This window comes from Tribolium madens, unplaced genomic scaffold (genome assembly GCF_015345945.1).
Source record: "Tribolium madens isolate multiple individuals breed KSU strain unplaced genomic scaffold, Tmad_KSU_1.1 Scaffold_96;HRSCAF=242;Tcas5.2_LG5, whole genome shotgun sequence".
NCBI lineage: Eukaryota > Metazoa > Arthropoda > Insecta > Coleoptera > Tenebrionidae > Tribolium > Tribolium madens.
This window is the reverse complement of record NW_025401068.1, coordinates 12,211,224-12,237,860: the sequence shown is the minus strand read 5'-3', so window position 1 is coordinate 12,237,860 and position 26,637 is coordinate 12,211,224. Positions and strand designations below refer to the sequence as shown.

The window sequence follows — 26,637 nt, the reverse complement described above, 5'->3', positions numbered from 1 at the left end:
CTCTTATTGTTTTATGCTTTTTAATGTTAATCATGGATAATAATGTGTTAACAGACATATTCTGAATAAAATAAAAATTGTGGGAGAGCACTACGCTTTTACACTGGGTGATTTCTGATGAGAGACGTTCCAAATCGCCGAAAATTTAAGCGACTTAAAGAAAATTTCAGGATGTTTTGGGCTTTTAGAAAACCCAAATTAAAACATCTTTAATTTCAAAGAGATACAGAATTAGATAGGTATTGAAGAAAACGCAAGAACATGAATTCAAGAAATTGCAAGTAACGTTGGCTTATCGCACGCAGCTGTTCAAATTTGGGTTTTCTAAAAACCCCAAACATCCTCAAATTTTCTTCAGGTCGACGAATTGGAACTTCTTTTATTGGAAATCGCCCAGTGTAAAGGCGTTGTGGTCTCCAACTATTTTTATTGCTTTCAAAATATTCTTGAATCATGTCTGTTAACACATTATCACCAGAACACCAAAAAGTATAAAAATAATAAGAGAAAATGCAAAGTAATAATATTTGTCAACATTACTTAATATTATTGTTTTCCACTGCCTACTTTAATAAATTTTTAATTGACTCATATCTCACGGAGGGTTGGTTTTAGGCACATGGTACTTGTTAAAAGACAATTAAACAAAGAATCCAAAAGTGGTAAAATATACAGGGTGTTTCATTAAAAAAAAATAAAGTTGATGTGATTTCCGGTGAAACAGAAAACAGCATTAATTTAGCATCTATCTTAAACGATAGATGGCAAAAAAAATTCAACTTTGTTCTAAGAAGTATTGTCATAACTTTAAAAATAATGGAGTTATGGCTTGGGGCGTTTTTCATAATACAGCCTGTATATTCCGTGTTGGGAGAAAAAGTTTCTTTTTTTTTAATCGATGCATAAAAGGTCCTTCATTTTGATAAGCACAATTTTACGTTTCCGAGAGGACAGAAAAACCACGAACTTACATCCTGGTGGTCGAGAATGCGCGAGTTGATATTCTGTATGGGGTAGATACCCATGGAGAGCGTTCGAGGACCTGGTGAGTGTGCTCCCTTTATTAGCAGCAGCAGAAAACAACCAACACAATAACACAACTACTTAATTTTTTTCAAACAGGTAAGAAAAACCACCAACATTGAACGAAAAATAATAAAAAAGAGGAAACAAAAATATGTAACACATATCTAGAGAGAAAATAAATTCCAACTGGCTTTTCATTCATGTCCAACCAGATTCGAACAAAAGAACCAATTTAAAAACAATACCAACAGAAAATAACAACACAATTATTTTTAATTGAGTCCTGCTGAAGGTTCTCAATGTCAATGCTGAATGAAGGGATCGATCGAGCAATTTGGACTTTTTCCAGAGGAAATTGAGATCGGAAAGTTCAAAGCTCCGGATTAAATAAAAGAACACAATAAAACTTTCCAAAAAGGTGGATTTCCACGCATAAAAACCTTGTTAATAAACAGTGCGGATTCCACCCGAACCGAAAACGTGTGGAACGCAAACAAATTCATAAACTTTCGCAAAACATACAGCTTAAATCTATTTAAAGAAACGACTTAAGAAGACTCATCTGTTTAGTCTTAGAACACATGCAAAATCTTTCTGAATTTAATTACACACACACAAGTAAAAAAGCACTAAATCAAATAAAAATTAAAAAAAAATACACCGTGTCGAGGAATGTAACAATGAAAATGGGCATGATTGTAAATGCATTTTAGTCATTAGTGAAATTAGTGCAAAATGTCGTTCGATGAATTTCTGTTATCTTAGAGGAATGGCTATCTCGGCTATAATTCAAGTAGGATTTAATGTGATAACACAGCCGAAATGGCCCTTCAGGCACGAATGACATGGAACATGTAAACAAGACAAAAATGTTTTGCATACTTTAGAAAAATCGAATAATACAATACCATTTCATTGTACATCTCTTCGGACATTCTCTGAAATGCAAAGTAATGTCTCTACACTAGTGCCGTAAATTAAAAAAAGTACAAAAAAATATACATAAAACGACCACACGTGACCTGTTGAAATGTCACCAGTGGTCGCAGTCAAATTCAATTATTAAATATCTAGGCCAAAAATAGCCACACGAAATCCTTTAACTATTAATAAAATGATTGTTTTTAATGGCTAAAGGATATTGGTTTGTTGTTTCAAAGGCTTTTTATTATCACGTGTTGCTAAAATAATTTTACGTCGAAGCGTGCTCTCTCTGATGATCGAATCGTAACTGCATTAAAATAATAATCGAAATAAATTTGCAAGTGTAAAATAAAAATAAATTGTGAGCTTTTTAATTAAGACTGGAACATACTTAAATTTATTACGCAAAATGGCGCTCAGTTTTACCAGCTCAAAAAAATAAAATCCACTAGATCTGAGTTGAAAAAAATTGCCTTTACACATATTTTCACCAGATTACACAAGATTACATTTACTTGAAAGCTTACACTTTTTTTACATACACTGCGTGGTTACAGCTTACAAATTAGATAAAAATATAATATATTTTTAATCCATAAACGTCACAAAAGTGACAACTTTTATGACCAAAAGTCACAAGCAAAAGTTTTACCTTTCAGGCATTTTTATTTATTTATTTACTTATTTATTTATTTCAAACGCTCACAAACAATTTATAATACTCGGTGTAGCAAAATCTCGTGAAAAATGGTGTTTTCGGCCTAAAAATCTTCTTACACTATGGAAAAAAGTAAAAATGACAAAATTTTTGAACTAATCCTGTAACTTGTCGGTTCATTTTTAACAAAATTTTGCGAAATAATTGCGTTTCTCACTGAAAAACGTGCTAAAACGGTAAAAAAATGAAAAAAAAAATTGAATTAACTTGTTAATTTTTCGATTTGTTTTAGAAAAAATCTCGCAAAAAACCTAAGATTTTAGTACAAAAACGTGCTTATAAATCCATCTTTAACGAAATTTTTGACTTACTTTTGCTTTTAAAAACCAGTTAAATCAAGTAAAACATCCAAAATAACATCAATATCAATTTTTTTTGTGACTTTTAGGAGTATCTAGACAAGATTTTGCAAAATACATAAGTTTTTGGTTCACAAAATAAGTAAAGCCAAACATGCTGAAAATTTCGATTTAATTTTGTAATTTTTTTAGTCTGTTTAAACAAAATAGTTCAAAAAGGTTTTATTTTATCTCAAAAACGTATTTAAACACTCCACAAAGGCAAAAATAACACCATTTTTGGCCAATTTTATGGTGTTTCAATTATTTTTTTCACAAATTTTTCTGATAGAAAAACGTAGAATACGCTCGAAAAAGATGTATAAATAGTATCCATTTATTTTTGACTTAATTTACTATATCAGTAATTCAAATTAGTGTTTCACCAAATCACTAAACTATCATGAAAATTACCAGATTTGGTAAAATTTCACGACACTTGGCAACACTGATAGGAGATCGAAAAGCTTGTAATTTTTTGTAAATTTGTCTTAACAAAATTAAAAATTTTAAACACAATTATTCAGAAATAAAAGCATTCGTTAGAGTCGAATTCAAAACCGTGATAATTCTATTTTTGCCCACTGTTTACATATTTTTATTGGCTTTATTTATATTATTTTGCTAAACTATTGACTTTTTATTGTTTATTTTTGTTATCTATTTTTTTCAACTAGTTCCTGTCGAAATTTTTCCACTGTTCCATCTTACTTTAAATTCTCTAGTAGCGATAAAATGAAATTCAAGAAACTTTATTGTAATATTTAATGCAGTTCGTGCGACTTCTCGATAAAATAATTGATTTTCTTAACTCTGTAACGAGTTTTAAAAAATTAACATAGAAATGAAGCTAAAATTAGGTCATGTGGATCAATTTCAGTTGCACGCTTTGACGCTTTAAAACTAGGTGTTGTTATTGTGTTAAAAAACAATGCACTAAATTATTTCAAAAAAACAGAAAAAAAATATATACAAAAGACCATAACCGAAGTTAAATAAAAGAGAAACAATCACCATATAAAAAAAAGCAAAAACAATAATATACCATCTCGATTCTCGTCCTATAAATCGATTAGTCTTAACTATTGAGAAAAACAAAAAGACTCACCTCTCGGATGGTGAGTGTATGCGACACCATCTGGATGTTGTTCTGGCTTTGGCTATTGGGAAGATTTTCACTTGATCGTGATCGTACCAATTGTCGTGATCCATTTATCACATTTTTGCTTTTGAGGACCATTTCGGTCCTGATAAAAACCCTTGAAATGTAAGCCGAACTCAGACCACGAATGCCGAATGCGACTTTTAACACTTTCTGCGGCGTCACCGGCATTTCCTTGCAGAATTTATTCAACGCCGAATCTATGCCATTCTTCTGGATCTCCATTAACCATTCGGAAGACGGCGACGATGAGGATTTGTGAAAGAGAATCAGAATTGCCATCGCCGTCCTGTACAAGACCTGCAAACAACGAAATGTTATAATTATATACTTCGGATATTCAAAATTTATCTTGTTTTCTCCACTAGAAGCCAGTTGGCACTAGACAAAAATATTTTTTTTGACACTAACAAGACTAAAATAAATCCCAATTTATTGTTTTCTTTAATACAGAAAAAAGCAACTACTAGATGTGCCATTCGTAATCTTTCGAGTGTTGGAGATGATTCCAACCATTAGAGAAAGAAAGAAAAAGAAATTACCCTTGCTTACAGTCACGTGAGGTATGGCAAAGTAAGTATTCAAAATAATTATATTAAATTTTTCATTTATTTTAAACTTTTTTGGACTTTTGCTCGATTTTAATATCTTACAAATACACTACAGTATTTTTATTAATAATTTCAATTTGATTTTTATGATAGGCATTAAAACACAAACAAATTAAATTACGAATATTTTTTTATTTCTTTCTATTTTAGTAATAGTGGTGGTATTAAGTAAGGCTATCTTCTTTTCACCGTTGTATTTTTAGGTAATAAATGAGCTAGTAGTAAAAAAAATATACAGGGTGTCCCAGCGAGTTGAAAAAGTCCATTAATGACCTTTAAATAGTAAAATTTAAAAAAATTGTATAAGACATTGTGATAGATACGAATTTAGTGCATCACCTAAAACTATTTTCAACTATACAGCATGTCACAAAAATAAGTTACGAGACAAACATGTGTTTTTTTTTAATGAAACACCGTATGTTTCTTTGCATTTTCAGATGTAGCCTTTTAAAACAATGTTTTTACGCTAAACTTTTATTTGTCTATTTCGCTTAGTTTTAGAAATAAGACGTTTTTTTGACCACATGCAATTTTTAAAAAATTATTACACAAAAACTAAGACAGCGAGAACAAATTTTTTCTTACTTCTGTAAAGAAGAAAGTACATAATTTAAAGCTGTAGCAATTTTTTTGTGTTTTGCATTTGAAAAGATTAATAAATTAGGAAGTTTGTTAAAAGTTAAATAACTTAAAAAAATAAATGCAACACCCTATTTTTTTTGCATCTAATAGATTGATAAATTGTCTACCTAAAAAAATAAATTTTTAATGTCTAGAATTGATAAATGAAAAGATATTTAACATTCCATATTAATTGTAGCAACAATGCCTATCAATATCTGGGCATTGTTAATACTATGGCAACGTTGATTTATCCAGAAATGGTAAAAGTCGTTATAAATACTGAAATTCGAATGATTTTATTGTAAAAATAAAGAATAATGGATTCATTAATACAAATGTGATTATTAAGTGCTATTTCTTCCATCTCTTGTGCAATTGTGCACTTTTTGGCTACTGAAACAATAGTAATTATTTTTAATGTTTAAAGTTAAATATTTTTTAGTTATTAATTAAAAGTAAATAATTTTAGAAAGAAAATTTAATAATCTTTTAAATGCAAAAACAATAAATAGGGTGTATCATTTAAATTTTTTAAGTTATTGAACTTTTAACAAACGCCTTCATTTTTTTTATCTTTGCAAATGCAACACACTAAAAAAATGTTACAATCGTATACCTTGTACCTTCTTCTTTGCGGTAGTAAAAAAAAATTTCTAGATGTCTTAGTTTTTGTGTAAGGAATTTTTAAAAAATGCATGTTTTCGTCAAAAAACCGTCTAATTTTTAAAACTAAGCAAAATCGACCAATAAAAGTTTAGCTTAAAAACACTGTCATAAAAATCTACATCCAAAAGCGCTAAGAAACATATAGTGTTTCATTAAAAACACAAGTTTGTATTGTAACTTATTTTTGAGACACGCTGTATAGTTGAAAATAATTTTAGGCGATGGACTAGATTAGTATCTATCAATGTCCTATATAATTTTTTTTTTAATTTTACCATTTAAAGGACTTTTTCAACTCGCTGGGATAACCTGTATATCAAATTTTTATTGCCCTCGATGCGTAATAAAAAGCTGGGCTATAAAAATCTCTTCTCTGACTTATAATATAATATACTATTCTAAAATTCACAAAACAAAACAAAAACTGCTATATACCTACTTGCTAATTAGCTATCTCTGTCTCTTTCTTTTTTATGTAGAGGTCAATAGATCTCACTCTAAGGCGCATCTAGTAGAGTTTAATACTGAAAGATCATTCTCCCACATAATTCTCCCCCCATAAATTCTACAAAATATTTACTAATCGGTGTGAGTTTTAGTCCCCAGGGGCGGATCCAGAAATTATTTTTTTTTTGGGAGGGGCTTTCTAAATTTTTTTAGTATGATAAGTGTTAGGTGTAAGATGAAACCTTTACTTTGGTATATGTATCCAGTGAGCGGCAAAATTATGGAATGATCTTATTTATTAAAACTGAAAATGTTTTGTTTTGACAAAAATGCTCGAACAAGTCAATTTAAATTTAACTTAATTTAAAATTGTATCTTAGTTTTTTATTGAATTTATTTCAATTTATAAATGATTTTTTTTTTGAAAACTTTATGTAATACATAATATTTTGGTGTTGTCACTTCGATAATCAAAGGATCTATCGAATTCGCTAAAAAAAATAGGGATTTTCATTAAAAAAAATATCGATGACGTCATTACTCAAAAATCAATGTAAAATTTTAAATCAAGTTGAAAATTGTGTATTTTTTAAAAAGAAAATTGACCTGTTCGAACATTCTTTCCAAAACAAAATATTTTCAGTTTTAATAATTCATAATTTTGCCGCTCACTGGATAAGGTGTCCTAGAATAGCGAGTTGGTAAAGTTCATTATTCAAACATACACGAATTTAATTTAATTAGATACTTAAGATATGGCCCAAAAAAGTTACAATTGATGATTTCTTTTTAAATTAGTAAAAAGTAAGTAAGTATCGAGAGATCAAAATAATTTGTAATCGACTCGTCCTTGGATCTGAAAACGTATGTCCTGTGCGTATGCCTGTGAAACGTCAAATAAAATGATAAGTCGAAAGGTAAAAATGACATGATCAAAAAGATGACGATTATAATAACTAAATTTATGATTTGCTATGCCGCGAGCCCCCCCATAATTTCTACAAAACATTTTCGAATTCGCTAAAATTCGACCACAGTTTCTAGTTATTTCAACTACTCGTCGCGAACAAATCACCAGATTTCATTTTCATCATGTGGTTTAGTAACGCAATTAGAAACACAGTTTCGATTATTTACTGTTCGAACATCAAGTCTGGACGTTTGCCAATCAACACCAAAATTAAACTACATGACAGAAAAAATGCACTATCATAAAAATAGGTGCGAAAAATATGCACAATTCTACCATCCCTTTCTCCTGATTGGTACATTTTTCATATAGTTTATTCACCAAAACAAAGAAAAATCCAATTTTTGCTCACAATCAGCTGTGAAAGTAAACATCAACACAATGCCAAAAAACTTTTCGCTTGGCACCTGACGTCCTACATCACGAGTCCCGGTGTAAATATATTAATAGATGTATCGAACCAAAAAAAAAAAAAAACTTACTTTAATACCCTCATGAAAAAAACAGTCCATCACTCTGACCAAATGCTGGAAGGGAAGACCTTGAAAAATCCACCAAATCCAGTCCATATAAATGCGTTCAGCTCGTGAACTATTGCAATGCCTTTGGAGATGAACAGCGGCGCCTTTCTGAAAAAAAAAATGCAATATTTATTTACACTGTCTGCAGATGATAACAGAAATTCCAAGTTTCTTGTCGGCATAAACAAAATAGCTATTTTTGTAAACAGCCAGTGCCAAATTTTGTGTTAAAAAATAGAAAAAATAAAGTTATTTTGGTAACACATTACAAAAAAATAGTAACAAAAATACCTAATTGATTTATATGTTAGGTTGTGTTTTAAAACAACAAAATGATAATAACGCACAAGTAACGTAAGAAAAATCACGATAAAAGCAGATAAATCTGTCATAAAATGATTTATTTTTCAAACATTTTGTTTCAGATATCGGGGTAATTGCACTGTTGTAGACGTAAATAATAATAAAGTTGTATAAAACCATTGTGCTTTGGTGCACAATATTGCTTTTTTACACACTGCCAGGTGTTAAAATAGTATATTATGTTATTGAGAATAAAAGTGATAGTTTAAAAAGCTGAATGTTTATTTTGCCGCAAGTAAATGAACAAAATAATCAGGATGCTTTGCAATAATATCATAACAAACGTCACGCGTCAGTATCGGTATCTGTGTTGACATTTTCAAAAGTGTTTATTATTTAAACTAGTGCAGTTGGTAGTGTAAAATGTTGATTGCTGATAATCGACAATGAAAAGAGACAATATTGGTAAATGTCATGGTAAAAGTAAAAAAAAAAACACAAACAAATAAACAGAATTTTTAAAACTACTACTTGTGACATTTAGTCATAAAAGTGTCGCTTTTGTGACGTTTGCGAATAAAATACTTTTTTGTAGTACTTTGTAATAATAATTAATTAAGTAATCTTGTTTAAATTTATTATTTTACTGCTAGTTCTTTTAATTATCATTCACGGATATGTAGTAACAATAATGATAGCATTACCAAGAACCGGTCATTATTTCCGTCACAGTTTCTGAATCTTCCTAACATAATTAATGAAAATATTAGTAATACAAGAAACGTTATACACGCATTTGTAATGTAACTACAAACTAGTTCCAGATGGTGTGACTCTTAGTTGGAATTAATCCAAACCTTTATTGTGACATCAAAGATAGAATTTTTTGACCTTCCTGAGTATCACCTAATATTTTCTTCACTGAACAAATTAGATAATAGACAAATGAAGTTTATGGTTTGATGTTTTGAAAACGTCACACCACCGCATACCAAACAATTTAATTTCACTTTAATGCGACGATAATCTTTTGACAACTTCCCTCGAACTCTCCCACAACATCCTGTGTTCTATTAACTTCAATTCTTGCTCCTCTCATTATTTATAAACATTTTCGTTAAACGAAAACGAATAAAAACACGTCAACATGGAATGTTTTCTCATTATTATTTTAACAATAAATTGTTAAAAGCGATAACGACGAAAGACATTAGTAAACAATATAAGTTTCTCGAAATAAACCACTGACGTAGGATGAAGAAGATTCCTCTCCTACACAGTTGTTGTTACAATTACTCGGATTAAAACAGAAAAGACGAATAAATCTCCATTAATAAAGACAGGACGGGGGTCGCCGGAAAAACGTGACACCCGGTGTGAGAAACATTAAACAAAAATGGGGATTTTCTCGAGGAAAAAGTCTCGAGAGCTTTTCGGTGTCGGACTTAATTTACTTCATACTGAGTTTTCCCAACACAACACTCAAAATTTTCTTTTTTCACTTACATTTTACTGTTAATAAAACAGAGTAGCTGCTGAAAATGTATCTAAAAATAACATTTTCTCAAACTTACAGGCAATAAAATCGACATCGCAAAGTGTAATATTTTACAATTAAATAGCCTCAGTTTTAATTAAAATCATTCGATTATTCAAAGCGAACAATTGTAAAGTAATTAACACAATGGTTAATTAGTTTTACAACATGTCTTGTTTACAAATTTACAAATCATAAATTCTCAAAATAAACTCCGAGTTTCGCACATTTGTCATCTCTAGAAATAACAATAAATGTTTCAATACAAAAAAACGTTAATAGGATTCAAAAAAGTTCACCGAACTCATTTTATTTCTTATTTTCTAGAAAAAAAAACAACAATAGTTGCCAACACTTGACCTATTTATTCGCTGAAAATTTTTAAATGTTTACGAATTTTCTGAAAATCATGCATCATCGTGCTTGGCTCGTCGTCAAAATTTCCCCCGGTGAAAAGTGTCAAGATAGGTCATTGTGCAAGCTTATTTATGGTTTTGGTAAGACACACAATCAATCTCACCCAAAAAACGGATTGTTTGCCAAAAAGTTGAAGGTTTTTTTTTTGTTTTCATCAATTTCGTAATCGATGCAGGTGGTATCGTAAAATTCGAATAAATTAAAATCTCAACAAATCATAACCGAAATAAACTAAAGATAATAAATCGATTATTTGCAAGTTTACGTTCCAACGGCGATATTATTTTTAAGATAGTGTTGACCTCCTGGCCATTTTACTTTAACAGTTTTTTTAATGAATTGTTTGCACACCTATACAGGCTGTTTTCTTAATATTGCAGAAAATTGCAACCACTCTTTCTATATCAAAAAATAACACTAACACAAAGCCTGTATATAAAAATACCTCAAGTGGTTTCGGAGGAACTAATGGATTTTAATTTTTGAAATTTTATCACCCTGTATATCCGTAACAAAGCCTTTTGTTTATTTGACAAATTAGTGTTATGTACATAGAATATTATGTGGTTGCAATTTTTCGCAATATTAAGAAAACACCTATATTCACCGATTTTCCAATTTAATATCTTGAATTGAATAAATAATAAATAACCTTTTCCAAAGCAAATCAATAATATTAAAGTGGATATACAGGCTGTCCTAGCGAGTTGAAAAAGTCCATTAGTGACTTTTAAATGGTAAAATTTAAAAAAATTATATAGGACATTGATAGATACTAATCTAGTCCATCGCCTAAAATATTTTCAATTATACAGCGTGTCTCAAAAATAAGTTACAACACAAACTTGTGTTTTTTTTAAATGAAAAACCATTCTTAGCGTTTTTGGATGTAGATTTTTATGACAATGTTTTTACCCTAAACTTTTATTTGTCGATTTCTCTTAGTTTTAAAAACAAGACGGTTTTTTGACGAAAACATGCACTTTTTAAAAATTCATTACACAAAAACTAAGACATCTAGAAATATATTTTTTATTGCCACAAAGAAGAAGGTACAAGCTGTAAGGTTGTCGCATTTTTTTAGTACGTTGCATTTGCAAAGATAAAAAAATGAAGGCGTTTGTTAAAAGTACAATAACTTAAAAAATTTAAATGGAACACCCTATTTATTGTTTTTGCATTTAAAAGATTATTAAATTGTCTTTCTAAAATTATTTACTTTTAGGTGTTTATAATCAATAACTAAAAAGATATTTAACGTTAAACATTAAAAAAAAATAATTACTATTGTTTCAGTAGCCAAAAAGTGCACAGTTGCACAAGAGATGGAAGAAATATCACTTAATAATCACATTTGTGTTAAACTCAATGCATTATTCTTTATTTTTACAATAAAATAATTCGAATTTCAGTATTTATAATGATAATATCTTTTCATTTATCAATTTTGGACTTTAAAAGTTTATTCTTTCAGATAGACAATTTATCAAACTATTAGATGCCAAAATAAAAATAGGGTGTTTCATTAAATTTTTTTAAGTTATTTAACTTTTAACAAACTTCTTAATTTATTGCAAAACACTAAAAAATTGCTAGTTTTAAATTCTGTACTTTTCTCTTTGTAGAAGTAAGAAAAAATTTGTTCTAGCTGTCTTAGTTTTTGTGTATTAAATTTTTAAAAAGTGCATCTTTTCGTCAAAAAAAAACATCTTATTTCTAAAACTAAGCGAAAGCGACAAGTAAAAGTTTAGCGTAAAAAACATTGTTTTAAAAGGCCACATCCAAAAATGCCAAGAAACATACGGTGTTTCATTTAAAAAAACACAAGTTTGTCTTGGAACTCATTTTTGGGACATGCTGTATGGTTGAGAATAATTTTAGGTGATGCACTAGATTACTATCTATCAATGTCGTATACATTTTTTTTTACATTTTACCATTTAAAGGTCATTAATGGACTTTTTCAACTCGCTGGGACAGCCCTGTATAAAAGGATGACATCGGTTTTAAACAAACACATTACTGACGGTGATATAAAATGTTCGAGGGAGTTGATTATCGAAATCGAAATTATCGATGAATTTAAGCCTTGCAACCAAATGTTGATAATTTTCTTGACAAGTTATTCGGGGAATTAAAAAAGTGGTTTCGAACGATGTCCTCTTTATATCTTAGTTCCGGCAGGAAATTTTGTATTAACACTTGTATATTTATAAATATTACAGATTACAATAGTAAATATTACGATAAAAAAATATCATATTACGCACTGCAATGTTAATTTTTAGAATTTATCTCTTTTAGAATTTAAAACTGAAAAATATCATTCTGAAATTTGGCATACTAAACCACTACAATATAAAATTCAATTATTTTATTTCATCTAAAACCAAATACACGTAATTTAGAACGAAATTTCGGTTATAAATCTCTAGTTAATAAGCAACTTATCGGATTATACAAACCGGAAAATTCCAGACGAGCTACTGCATGTTTCAGAGTCAGAAACATCACAAAATCAATGTTCTGATAATAATTTAAAAAATATGTTATGATAAGACAGTAATACAGTAACACGTCCAAATGTAGTGTAACCTTTATACGCAAACAAAAACATTTTTGATGAAAAAAAAAAAAAAACGTGCTGAATTTTCCAAACTTCCGTTATTTTTTCTTCTTTAGTTTGAAAAATTACCACTTATTTTTCTTCTTTCTTATTCACAACAATTTTGCATATTTTCGTCAACTTATTTATTCTCATTTTTCATGTTTTAATGAAAATAATTCAAAAAGCAAAATTGCCAACATTATGCACCACAAATGAATTTGGTAGTGGTACCAATGTTGAAAAACGAGTTTGCAAATAACCAAAGCCAAACTTTCCCCATCGTCAATCTATTGACATTACATTATCAAAAACAAAATTTTCACACCATCCCATTAACGGTGTTAATCTAATTACTTGTATTAATCGGTGCCTGTACCAACCTATCCCCGACTGTGAAAAAAAAAACAAGACGCCTCAACGACCTTCATTGTCATCGAAAGATAAAATATTGACAAAGAGAAATATCAGAATCGATAGTTCAACGAACCTAACCGAAACTATGTCATCAAAAAAAATCTATAGTACTCACCACGTGTTTCTTGCAAATCTGCATCACCGTCTTCCACGTGACTTCATACAAGAGTTTCGTCTGTGTAATAAAGGTTTTTTCCTTGGAGGCCACCAGACTGGCCATGCAATGATAGCATTGTTCTTCTGCAACACACAAAAAGAAAAAAAATCGTTATAATCCGAGCAAGAAAAATTATACGCCTGATACGACGCAATTAATTTACATATGTTGTTGGGAGTAATTAACAAAAATGCAAGTGATGTCACCGACAAGATTATTTTTGCGATGCTAATGGGTAAGAAGAAATTAGAGTGTTAATTGACACACAGTTCGATAGTAATTTTTTATTTTCGAATTCTGGGCTGTTGGTGGAGATTAATCGAGACGCCTACGCCTGTTGTTTGTTGAACGAATTTATTGTTGTTGCGCAAAAATAACATACAGGGTGTTCAGAGATTACGAGCTAATATTTTAACCATATGAAAAGTCAATTTAAAACCCAAACAAATTCCTTATCCAAAATTTTTCAGCCTCAACTTATTTTTTTTTAACTTTACACCCTGTAAAATTGCACAAAAACCGGTACGAAATCTAGTGCATTTCACTTCACTTTTTTAATAATGAAAAACGAGCGATTTAAATTGTCTGAATGATTTAAAATCTGGTAAAGACGAAGATTTTCTCCTGAAAAAAACATAAACTGGCCTTACTTTCAGCCAATTTCGCAATCGATTGATTTTCAAACCTCCACAATTACAAAACGAGACTAACCACTTTCTTAAAGTTTAATAACATTATAAATGCCATATTATTATTGTTTTAATTGCATATCCACTTTACGAAATGAACTAACTTGACATTTAATGAGAAATTTTTGCACTGACTCAGTTCAAGTCAAGGTAAATAATAAGAAAACTCAATTTAGAAGAATCCAAATCTGTTGCACAGAAACACAACATTGCTTCCTGATTGCGTCAGGGTTATTTATCGTGATAATTGTGATAACGTCAATCGATTGAATGATTGATTACACATCATAATTGTGATAATTTTCGTAATACAGGGTGTTTGAATTATTTTATTTATTCATTGAATTTTTATTTTGACGGTGAGACGTCCGTCCACCTGTAGAGAGTTCATCGTTCGCTCAAGGAAGGTCGAACGACAATCGATTTCTTTTATACAAAAAAAAAATTATTATTGATACGAAATTCGTGTTTTATTTATTTTTCATATGCTGTGCTATTACTGACCAGAAATAGAAACGTTTCCGGTCAACAACTTTACTGTAAAAAAATACCGCTCCAATTCTTTTAATTTTACGAAATAATTTTCAAAAATGTCTAATAACTTAGGCTCCCCACCATAGCTAATTCTAAACTATTCAATTCAAACAATAAATTAGCCATTTTATAAAATGTACAATCTTCGAACACGATTTGAAATTATTGTAACACAAAAGTAACTATAAAATATGTAGTTTCGTTGCTGAAATTTAAGCGATGCGAATATGTATCTATCTCGAGCAATTAAATTTAATTATACTGTAATCGTTTATTATTGTAACTAAAAATAAATCGTTCAATAAGCCAAACATGTTACATAAAAAAAACGTAAACAATAATAATTATTTAAAAATGGAACGAAAATAAAGTCATTTAATCCCGACTATAATAAAAAACAGATTTAACAATAGAACCACTGATAAGGTAATACTTTTAGCGCTCATCCGAAATTTAATTGCATTGTGTTTTGCAATGATGAGAACACGCAAGTATTCCAGGAAATACCTCATATGTACCTTCTTGTCACTTTTTCTATGAATCATGATGTTGACGAAGCTTGATCGATTTATTTTATGAAATTCTGAATCACTGAAGAGAAAACGAACAATGACTTTGCATTTATAAATCTCCGTTTTGAGTGTCGTTATTTGCAAGATTTCATTGTTTTGAAACGAAAAAAATACTTATTTATTATGAATAAACAGTTAAACTTTGTATTGGGTGAATCAAATTTTATCAACAAAACACACCATTCTAATAAAACTAAAATTGAACAAAAAATTTTAGGTGATTTTTTCAAGTAGAAAAACATTTCGTACAATTTTTAAATCGTTTACTTGTATAGTTAATTAATTATAATTTAACGTCATCAAAATGACTCTTTAAAAAAATCTAGGAATTTCGTATTTTGATACTTATTTTCTCATGAATTCTTCCATAAACGAGCTTCATCGTATCTGTCATGCGACCATTGTCATAATTTTATTCAAATTCTAACAATTTAATTGAAGAATTAAATATTGATATTGTCATTTAATATCAAATACAGGGTGCGCCAGAACTCGCAACACAACAGAGAAAAATTTCAAGTAAGATGAGATACTAAGAACAGATTTAATTTTTTTAAATTCTGTCAAAAAAATTTGACATTTATTTTTTGTCATTTTTTTATGGCTTTTTAATGATGCTGATGTTCTTGTTTTTTTAGAATAATTTAGTAAAGGTACAAAAATTTTGCCTATAAAGACACAATTTAGAATACACAGCTTCCTTGTTTCCTCTTCTAATAACCTCTAGCAAAAAAACTTGTAAAATTATTTTTGCAACAGAAATAAATAGAGTCAAAGTGTAAAACTTAAACTCTCATAACTTCGAAATTTTTAAATAAAAATTTTTTTACATGTTCCTGGTATCTTAGCTTATATGGCATTTTTCTCTGGGGCGCGAGTTCTGGTGCACTCTGTATACATTGCGTACTTGTAGTTTAAATAGAATATTTTCAGGGGTGCAAATAAAACTTGACACACCTCGTATATTCACGCTTTAATAATAATAATAAAAAACGTTCAGATTAAAATTATTTGACAATTTTTTATGTTTATATTTCATTTCATTTTGAGTTTTTTTTTTTATTATTTACCTATACCCGTACAAAAATTAATTATCAAATGTTATTCCATTAGATAAGAGCTAATTCGTAAAATATCTTATGTAAATAAATGCAAGGTCTTTGATCTTTGCTTTAAATTATGTTAAAAAATTTAATACACAACATATTAAAATGTGACCTCGTTTAGCTTCTTTTTTAAATCTAATTTTTCTATTTATATAAAAATGTTTAATTCTCAATTTTATTTTCTGTAAACCGACTCAACACAGTAAACTGTTCGTACAATACGTGACTTTGAAATTAAATTAAACACCGAATTCAATGTTGCCAATTTAATTTCAAAATCACTTTGATCATCAGCAAATCAAGTAGGTACAGTTGCGGAATTAAAATTTCGGGCAGTATTTTTCTGTCACGTTAAAAAGTTCTTACTGTCATCATGACTGACATTTGACAATTACATTTTTTTTTCTTGTTAAAATTGTTAATTAAACAATTTGTCTGTCTTAGTAAATTTATTAATTGAACTAAGTGTAATTAAATCATCGCTTTGAGCTGCTGCTTATCCGTTATTATGCCACAAATCACTATTTTTTGAAAGTAAATAAGTCAAAATGACATAAGCATGACAAGAGTAAAAAATTGAAGTTATTCATGTAAAGGTTATTTTAGAGTTTTTTAGCCTCGACAACTGTAATTGACATTTTTGACAGCTACAGTCATTTTTATCGGTATCGGTCAAGTTTTAGGCTTTCAGAAAAAAATGATACTATTTTTTTTCTTGTGGTAAAAATAGTGAACGAAATATGAGTTAATTGAAAAATTGTCTTTAGCCAAAAAGTTTTGAACAATGGCGAACAAAATTTTTTGGTAGGTGATGTTATTTTGAAACTTCATTTTTTTGTCAAAAAAAGTGGTTTCCCTGTGTAATTTTCACAAGAGAATGACATTGACGACTAAAATTTAATGCTCGCCATTGTACCATTGAAGTCAAAATATACTGGTACAGTGTGTAGACACTTCTAAAATTCAAATTTTGATTTTGACACTATTTTTGTATGTAAGTCGGATTTGTCATAATTTTCGAGTAAAGGTTAAGTATTTGTCATGGTAATGTCAAATATGTCATATGATTCTTAATAGGCATTAAATCGGTTCTTGGAAACAAGTTTTACGAATAAAATGATAAATTTATGACTTTGTGATAGACTGCGTTGTCTGAGAACTTTGACGTTTTAGATTTGTATTTTCACAAACTGTCATCTTGCTATTTCATAATCATAGCTTGCTAACGCAATTAATTATGTTCTCTCAAGCCAGATTTAAACAATTAAAATTTTGCTGTACCAGTATATATTGACCGCGATGGTACATTATTTGTGCGTTAGGTAATTTATAGCGTTTAGTTTTATTAAAGCACTCAGCTTTGCTTCGTGCTTCAATACTGAGCAAAAATAACTCACCGGTCATGTAGTGTAGCAAAAGCGCGCATATGGGATATATGGTGGGACTGTAGACGATATCTGGACAGGCATATCCCAGTACTGAGACTACCCTATCAGCGACACTCCTTCCCCTATGCGTCAGATAATAAAGTTGGCAATGTGATGGTTCGACGAACGGTGGCAAGCTAATGGGCTTATCTGGTAATTCTGTACTACCAAAAACTTGATTAACCATATCCCAATAGAAACCATCCGACATGTTATTAGATTTATTTTGATGTTGAATGCACAGAAGGGACCACAACTGTCCCCGTATGGGGCTGTCAACAGGCCATGCATTGTTTCTGAGCAAATGTTTGACATCTTGCTTACGTCCTTGCTGAAGAAGAGACTGCACGTCGCCGATGCTTTTCAACGGTTTGGAAGAAGGGCTCGGTGGCACAACCGTTATACCACTAGAATCCACAAACGGTGTATAAGCGTTTGATTGTTCAACGGCCACTTCTTCCAATACCGAAGGCATTATTTGCATTCGTGTTTGGTTTTTTATACAGTTGCAGCCCCTCCGATTGGGCAGACCGCTATGTGAGGTCCTGAAGCATTTTTCACGTCTGGAAAATTAAAAACAAACTTGATGAAGAAAAATATACTAGAAAATGACATTTGGACGCAAGTGACTGTTTACCAACCACCAGATTCTAGGTTATGTCTCTATCATGGTTTCTATCAAACCAGTGTTGTCAGCTCAAAAACTTGCCAGATTTAAAATTTTCTAATATTGCTTTAAATTATGTTACTAGATCATAACGCACAATTACATATGCGCGAAAATTGGCAATATCGTACGAGGTCGAAAACCTGTGCGATTTGTTTTCGCACTGTGTGTTAGAAATCTAACGCACAATTCACACTCGAATGTTTTGTATTTTTTCATTTAACGTATTTTTTTTTGTATCCATTACAAAAAATAAATCGTTATTCAACGTATTTTTGTATCCATTATAAAAAATAAAGCGTTATGAAAAAAAATAAGTTCGTAAGAAAAAATTATTTATGGTCGTAGGAAAAATAGTGTACAAAACTTGCAGGAAAGTGTCTAACGCACTCGCGGAATTGCCTGCACTCGGCTAACGCCTCATGCGCAACTTTCCCGCTCGTGCGTTATTTATCACTTTCCGTGCTCGTTATGTAATATACTATTAATACACAACATATTAAAATGGGACCTCGTTTAGCTTCTTTGTTTTTAATCTAACTTTTCTATTTATTTGAAAATGTTTAATTCTCAATTTTATTTTCTGTAAACCGACCCAACACAGTAAACTTTTCGAAATTAAATTTAAACTTTTCGAATTTAAATTGGCAACATTGAATTCGGTGTTGCCAATTTAATTTCAAAATCACTTTGATCATCACCAAATCAAGTAGGTACAGTTGCGGAATTAAAATTTCGGGCAGTATTTTTCTGTCACGTTAAAAAGTTCACTGTAAACTACCTCTTACTGTCACATTTGACAATTAAACTTTTTTTTTGTTGTTAAAATTGTTAATTAAACAATTTCTCTGTCTTTATTTTATTAATTGAACTAAGTGTAATTAAATCATCGCTTTGATCTGTTGCTTATCCGTTATTATGCCACAAATCACTATTTTTGAAAGTAAATAAGTCAAAATGACATAAACATGACAAGAGTAAAAAATGAAGTTATTAATGTAATGGTTGTTTTAGAGTTCACATTATGAAAATGACAATACTGCCCGAAATTTTCATTCCGCAATTGTACATAAATATTTTTTTTAGCTTCGACAACTGTAATTCTAATATCTAACCAGTGTTGTCAGCTCAAAAACTTGCCAGATTTAAAATTTTCTAATATTGCTTTAAATTATGTTAAAAAATTTTCCTAGGACCATATATGAAAGTAGATCATAACGCACAATTACATACGCGCGAAAATTGGCAATATCGTACGAGGTCGAAAACCTGTGCCATTTGTTTTCACACTGTGTGTTAGAAATCTAACGCATTCACACTCGAATGTTTTGTATTTTTTCATTTAACGTATTTTTTTTTGTATCCATTATAAGAAATTAATCGTTATTTAAGGTATTTTTGTATCCATTATAAAAAATAAAGCGTCATGAAAAAAAAATATGTTCGTAAAAAAATATTATTTATGGTCGTAGGAAAAATAGTGTACAAAACTTACAGGAAAGTGTCTAACGCACTCGCGGTATTGCCTGCACTCGGCTAACGCCTCGTGCGCAACTTTCCCGCTTCTACGTTATTTATCACTTTCCGTGCTCGTTATGTAATATACTATTTCTACACAACATATTAAAATGTGACCTCGTTTAGATTCATTTTTTTATATAATTTTTCTATTTATTTAAAAGTGTAATTCTCAATTTTATTTTCTGTAAACGACCCAATACAGTAAACTGTTCGTACAATACGTGAAGTGACTTTGAAATTAAATTGGCAACATTGAATTCGGTGTTGCCAATTTAATTTTAAAATTACTTTGATCATCACCAAATCAAGTAGGTACAGTTGCGAAATTAAAATTTCGGGCAGTATTTTTCTGTCACGTTAAAAAGTTCACTGTAAACTACTGTCTCATGACTGACATTTGACAATTAAACGTTTTTTTGTTGTTAAAATCGTTAATTAAACAATTTGTCAGTATTAGGAAATTTATTAATTGAACTAAGTGTAATTAAATCATCTGCTTAATCCGTTATTATGCCACAAATCACTATTTTTTAAAGTAAATAAGTCAAAATGACAAACATAACAAGAGTAAAAAATGAAGTTATTAATGTAAAGGGTGTTTTAGAGTTTAGGTTATGAAAATGAGAATACTGCCCGAAATTTTAATTCCGCAATTGTACATAAACCTTTTTTTTTTAGCTTGGACAACTGCAATTGACATTTTTGACAGCTACAGTCTATCTAACTAGTGTTGTCAGCTCAAAAACTTGCCAGATTTTAAATTTTCTAATATTGTCAAAAATTTACGTTTTTTTCACATAAATCTCACCCGCTAAACATTTTTCTTTCTGGGTGTAAACGTCCAGTACATTGTCATCTGCTAAAAACAGATTTGTTTTTATCTCGAGATTTAACTGTTAAATTCCATAACAGTTGAATTGATTACTGTTCTTTAATAAATTATATACAAGCTATTCTCAGAATTACGATAAGTAAACATATTACAATTTACATAAATGAAAATGTTTTTTCGACAACACTTTTAAATCAGTACTTTAAAAAAATCCACTAAAAATAACCAAAGGTCGATTTATCTTTGACCCAAACAAATGCTAATTAATTAGTTAAGTGCCTATTAATGTAAACATAAATAACCCTAAACACGTAAGTTTCATAAAAAAAAAATATTTCGTTTATTTCCAATCTATTCTAACATATCCTGCTATAAATCCAATCGTCGAAAATTAAACGAACCAAATATAAAATTTAAAATCCACATCCTGAACGAAGTACGACCTTGTTGGCGGAATTAAACGCCTAGTCTAATGTAAATAATACAAAAATTAAATCACACCTTTCATTATTCACATAATGTTCGTGCAAAACTATTCATTTAAAAATACAACATTATTATTATTACCTGATGTGTAATAACAGCACTTTGTGTAGTGTCATTTGAACATAATCATGTAATTAAGCTCATAATCCGCTTAGAATACACTAATTGTGCTATAAAATTAAGCAACAATAAAAAATTGTTTTTACTCGAAATATTTTACCAGAATAGTTAGCCACGTCTTTTTACAATTTCTCATTTGACTTAAACTTAACTGTTGCATTTTACATAAAAATAACCAAATAAATCATTAGTTAGTCAGTGGGAGATTGTTTATTAAAATTTTTGGTGCTTCAATCATGCAACATAATAATTGAAAAGTAACTAACTATAGGGTTTGCCAACATATGGTCATTTTCACAGTGCCTATTATCGTATCAACAAGAAGAATTTAGGGATATTTGTGAATAGGTTGCCATAAATTTGGTTAGGTTGGTTTGTGGTGACGAACAAAAGATATCGTAACTAGTGTCAAAAATTTAGTTTAAGTCAGCTTGTATAGATAAGTCAATTGATAGTTGACAGCAGAAAACGTCAACCGTCATCAACAAGGGGTAACAACTCTAGGCATTCAAAATTACTTCTGAAAATTCTAGTTGCAAACAACATGCAAAAAGTAATTTTCCTAAAAATTCAAATCCCTGTTGGTAATTTCTTGTTGACAAATGTATATGTCACCTAAATCAAAAATTACTGTTTGTGTTGGCAATACTGAATTCTGATTATAGACAGATTGAAAAAATTCTGTTACCAACTGAAACAGTTATTCTTAATCACCCAGTATAATAAGTTCGACAAGTAAAAGGCCACTTTTAACAAATTACTCTCACAATGTAAACAAAAATCACATAAATATGCATAAGAAAGTTAAGAAACAATGTAGAGCAAAGTAACTTTCCATATTTATTTGCATTTTAATCGAGTTATTTTCTTCGGTTTAAAAAAATACAAGACGTTGCCAACTTCTAGTTACTAAAAATGAGACGATATGAATGTGGTGATTGGTACTACAGGAAGTGTATTTCTTGTTATTCTAATTTTGTGCACGATGAGACAAACAGATTATTCATAAAAATGTACCTGGAATAGTGTTTGGGTCGAGTGTTTTAGACCAAATACGTCCTCCGATATCTGATAATAAATCATTCCCACAAGTGGTTTATTTGTTTCATTAAACCATAACTATGAAAATAAAAATTTAGTTCCAAAAAAGAGGAAAATAATTGGTTTGGGTCCTAAAATTAAGATTTATTTTTCTAGTGGTCATATTTTCTTAAATTTTAATGTAAAAAATAACTGTTTGACAATTGACATCCAAAAATGTACCAACCTCTAAATGTGAAACTTCCTAATGTGTCAAGCCCAAATTTACCAGATTTTAGAAATTCAAGGCGTGGGGAGTACAGAAATGGGTTACAGGCTTGCAAACATTACAAAAATTTGATCACATGACCCACAACAAGCTTAATTTACGACATGTAAGCGTGTAAATCACTACATCACTGGTTAGGAAATTCTTGTTGAGATCAAATCGGCCGGTCATAAACGTCAAATTATCAAACGTTATGGATTTAGTTCCAGGTCAAAATCCATACTCCCGGGGGTGCAAATTGTGCACCGTGGTGATAAATCTGACCTCGAATGTGCCGTTTTAAACGAGTCAAACGAGTGCGAAATTGATTTTAATCAGATAATCGGCGGCAGTTTAGGGCACTTACGTCGATCTCTCAGTGGGCCATTGGAGCTGAAGACCTGTTCGCAGACATTGATCCTGTCACGAAACACCACTTCCGGCACTACACCAAACACACTACAACACAAAAACCGAATTAAATCCTCTTGGATGCACACGCGCCACTTTTTCGGACCGCTGTTGGGACTAGATGAGCAACATCACGTCTACTGTGAACAACTGTCATTCGTCTCTTGCGCGTTAGCCACTCCCATTCGCACAACTGTCATTGTCAAAGTGAGATGAAGCGCGCCGATTTGAATAACAATTTCATCTATTAAAATTGTTATGATCACATCTTATTAGTGACGGACGCGAATATCACCACTACACACGTTCGGATCGTAAACAGATTAATGGACTCAATTGACGGAATGAGGAGGAATTAGCGAAACGTCCAAGAGGGACAGAGACAGAAGAGTGTCACGTGATTTAGTGTAAAAACGAAACTTGCGCGGCGACATCTAGAGGGGAAAACGCACCTAAAGCAGGACACTGTAATTGAAAATTTGTGATAATTGCGTTAAAGTGTAAGTCTATTATTAATTATACAAAAATTAATAAACACAATTAATGAAGTAAGAAGTATTGTGGTTAAACTGAAAAAAAGCGGCGATATCGTAAGGTCAAAACTCGTACTTAAAACAGGAAACTGTAAACTTGTCTAAAATTGTTTATTATTACAGTACACAATAAAATAAATCGAATAAATTTTTGTCGAAATGCTCAAGATTCAAGAATAAAACAATGCAAAATCCTATGTAACATGTTTATAAAGACGCAAAAATACAAAATAATAAAATAGTAATAACTATGTATAAGGAAAGTAAAAACTTGTTACCGAAATAAGTTATTTCCACTAGAACAAAAAATATCAGATGTCATCATTTCATGTAATTGTTTTCAGGATTCAGCAACATTGATATTTTATCATACGCATATCTCATTTTTTCGTAAAGAGCAATGTTGCATCCGTTATTTTCTAACGATGAAAACCTAAAGGTCCTAAACTGCTTCTCTTCGTCTATGTAGGTGATGGCGGCCATAAGGGGGCACATAATAATCTTGGTGTGGTCGCTGAAATTCATCTGCACTGTTCCGTTGTTCAATTGCATGAGTACCCCCGACGTGGACCTGCACCATTGGTGCAAGTGGGGGGTCCGCGATAGTGAATCTGCTTCGCGCAACACCGACGCCCCCGTCATGATGAGATGCTCCCGCATATAGCGACTAAAATACGACAATAGTTTCATCTTCTTGTCGTAGACTCGGGGGTAGTTGTCCATAGTCATGTACACCTCCTCACCGGTTTTATCTATGTAGTGGACGTTTCTAGAAAACAAAATAAATATATACAGGCTGTATTATGAAAAACGCCCCAAGCCATAACTCCATTATTTTTAAAGTTATGACAATACTTCTTAGAACAAAGTTGAATATTTTTTGTTATCTATCGTTTAGGATAGATGCTAAATTAATGCTGTTTTCTGTTTCACCAGAAATCACATCAACTTTATTTTTTTAAATGGAACCACCTGCATATTTTACCACTTTTGGATTCTTTATTTAATTGTCTTTTAACAAGTTTTAGTACCATATGCCTAAAACTAACCGTTCGTGAGATATTCACCAAATAATGTTTTTATGGAAAACAATAATGTCAAGTAATGTTGACAAATATTATTCCTTTGCATTTTCTCTTACTGTTTTTATACTTTTTAATGTTAATCATGGATGATAATGTGTTAACAGACACATTTTGAATAAAATAAAAATTGTGGGAGAGCACTACGCTTTTACACTGGGTGATTTCTGATGAGAAACGTTCCAAATCGCCGAAAATTTAAGCGACTTAAAGAAAATTTGAGGATGTTTTGGGCTTTTAGAAAACCCAAATTAAAACATCTCCAATTTCAAAGAGATACAGAATTAGATTGAAGAAAATGCAAGAACATGAATTCAAGAAATTGCAAGTAACGTTGGCTTATCGGACGCAACTGTTCTAATTTGGGTTTTCTAAAAACCCCAAACATCCTCAAATTTTCTTCAGGTCGACGAATTGGAACTTCTCTTATTGGAAATCGCCCAGTGTAAAGGCGTTGTGGTCTCCAACTATTTTTATTGCTTTCAAAATATTCTTGAATCATGTCTGTTAACACATTATCACCAGAACACCAAAAAGTATAAAAATAATAAGAGAAAATGCAAAGTAATAATATTTGTCAACATTACTTAATATTATTGTTTTCCACTGCCTACTTTAATAAATTTTTAATTGACTCATATCTCACGAATGGTTGGTTTTAGGCACATGGTACTAAAACTTGTTAAAAGACAATTAAACAAAGAATCCAAAAGTGGTTAAATATACAGCGTGTTCCATTAAAAAATATAAAGTTGATGTCATTTCTGGTGAAACAGAAAACAGCATTAATTTAGCATCTATCCCAAACGATAGATAAAATTTTCAACTTTGTTCTAAGAAGTATTGTAATAACTTTAAAAATAATAGAGTTATGGCTTGGGGCGTTTTTCATAATACAGCCTGTATATATATTCGTATGACAAACAATAAACAAATAAATAAATAAGTAATTTAAAAAATAGTTAGCTTACATTCCGTTAGGGAGCATTATTAGCTTGGTGGTGTCGTTAAACATGACACCGACGCACTCGTCAGAGAGTTGGTAGCCAAAGCCGTACTTGTCCGAATAGTCGACCCATTTGGACACCCAGATCATGGGTTGAGCGGCTGGGTCCGTCATCTCGTCGAGGAAGACGTGGTTTTTCGCCGGTTTCATTTTCAAAAGCTGAAAAAACAACGTTTTAGTTTTTGTTTTTTTTTTCAATGGGTTTTTTACATACCTTTCCCAACATACTCTTTAACGTAACAAAATTCTCCTTCGCGTCGAACACGTGATGATTGGGGGCACCTGTCAGATGTGCCGTTATCGAATCCTGCTGCACTCGCAACTCCGGATTTGGAACGGCGTCACCTAAACAAAAGACAATCACTCACTTGGAATGCTGAAAATTTTCATTGGAAAACAATGCTTTAAAGAAAGCCTTTGATGTCTTTTTATTTTTCAGTAATTCTTCAACTCAAGTAATTTCTCTCACAAAAAAAATTCTAAGCTCCTAATTTGACTATACAATATTTTTAATACGATATATCAGACAGTTTTTTTCAAGAAAAAATTTGCATTGTTTCAAATTTATTATCAAAAATCTAAAATAATGAAAAAACTTGTGAATTAAAAAAATTGCTGACTGAAAATCCTGATAAATTTTGAGTTTTGTTGAAGATTTTTTCCAAGTTTTCCTGGAATTTTGAGTATTTTTAAAGGGACCACAAAATTTTTGATTTTCTTCAATGGAACATTGTTTGTAATAAAAGTTTTGTGTTTTTAAAAAATTAGGATTCCATTTCGAATTCAGTGTTTTTTTTAAATGTGTTCCAGGTTTATAAAGATTAAAAAATAATAGCGTTTCACAAGTTTCTTGAAATGTTTTGAAATTTTTATTTCTACCTAGTCAAAAAAAAAGTTTTTATTTATTTTACTCTTGA

At 30.5% G+C, this 26,637-nt stretch overlaps 2 protein-coding genes across 5 annotated transcripts in view; both read right to left on the bottom strand.

The window, feature by feature from the left end:
• Window positions 1–23,435, bottom strand: part of LOC123013480 (GTPase-activating protein skywalker) — a 30,480-nt gene extending 7,045 nt beyond the window's left edge. Inside the window, exons 1-7 of one of the 4 annotated variants that reach the window (XM_044412002.1) lie at window positions 23,056–23,435; window positions 17,745–18,337; window positions 13,405–13,529; window positions 7,972–8,118; window positions 4,115–4,468; window positions 1,935–1,964; window positions 972–1,058 (exon numbers count right to left, since the gene is read on the bottom strand). In XM_044412002.1, the coding sequence (XP_044267937.1) occupies window positions 972–1,058; window positions 1,935–1,964; window positions 4,115–4,468; window positions 7,972–8,118; window positions 13,405–13,529; window positions 17,745–18,258 (1,257 nt within the window). In that variant the 5' untranslated portion in view covers window positions 18,259–18,337; window positions 23,056–23,435. The remainder of the gene's footprint in view (window positions 1–971; window positions 1,059–1,934; window positions 1,965–4,114; window positions 4,469–7,971; window positions 8,119–13,404; window positions 13,530–17,744; window positions 18,338–23,055) is intronic. The other 3 variants (XM_044411998.1, XM_044411999.1, XM_044412000.1) reach the window with 3 other exon arrangements.
• A 389-nt stretch (window positions 23,436–23,824) lies between these two features.
• The window catches only part of LOC123012811 (serine/threonine-protein kinase polo), a 6,681-nt gene continuing 3,868 nt past the window's right edge, over window positions 23,825–26,637 (bottom strand). Inside the window, exons 5-7 of the mRNA XM_044410960.1 lie at window positions 25,935–26,065; window positions 25,686–25,879; window positions 23,825–24,401 (exon numbers count right to left, since the gene is read on the bottom strand). Of these exons, the coding sequence (XP_044266895.1) occupies window positions 23,954–24,401; window positions 25,686–25,879; window positions 25,935–26,065 (773 nt within the window). The 3' untranslated portion in view covers window positions 23,825–23,953. The remainder of the gene's footprint in view (window positions 24,402–25,685; window positions 25,880–25,934; window positions 26,066–26,637) is intronic.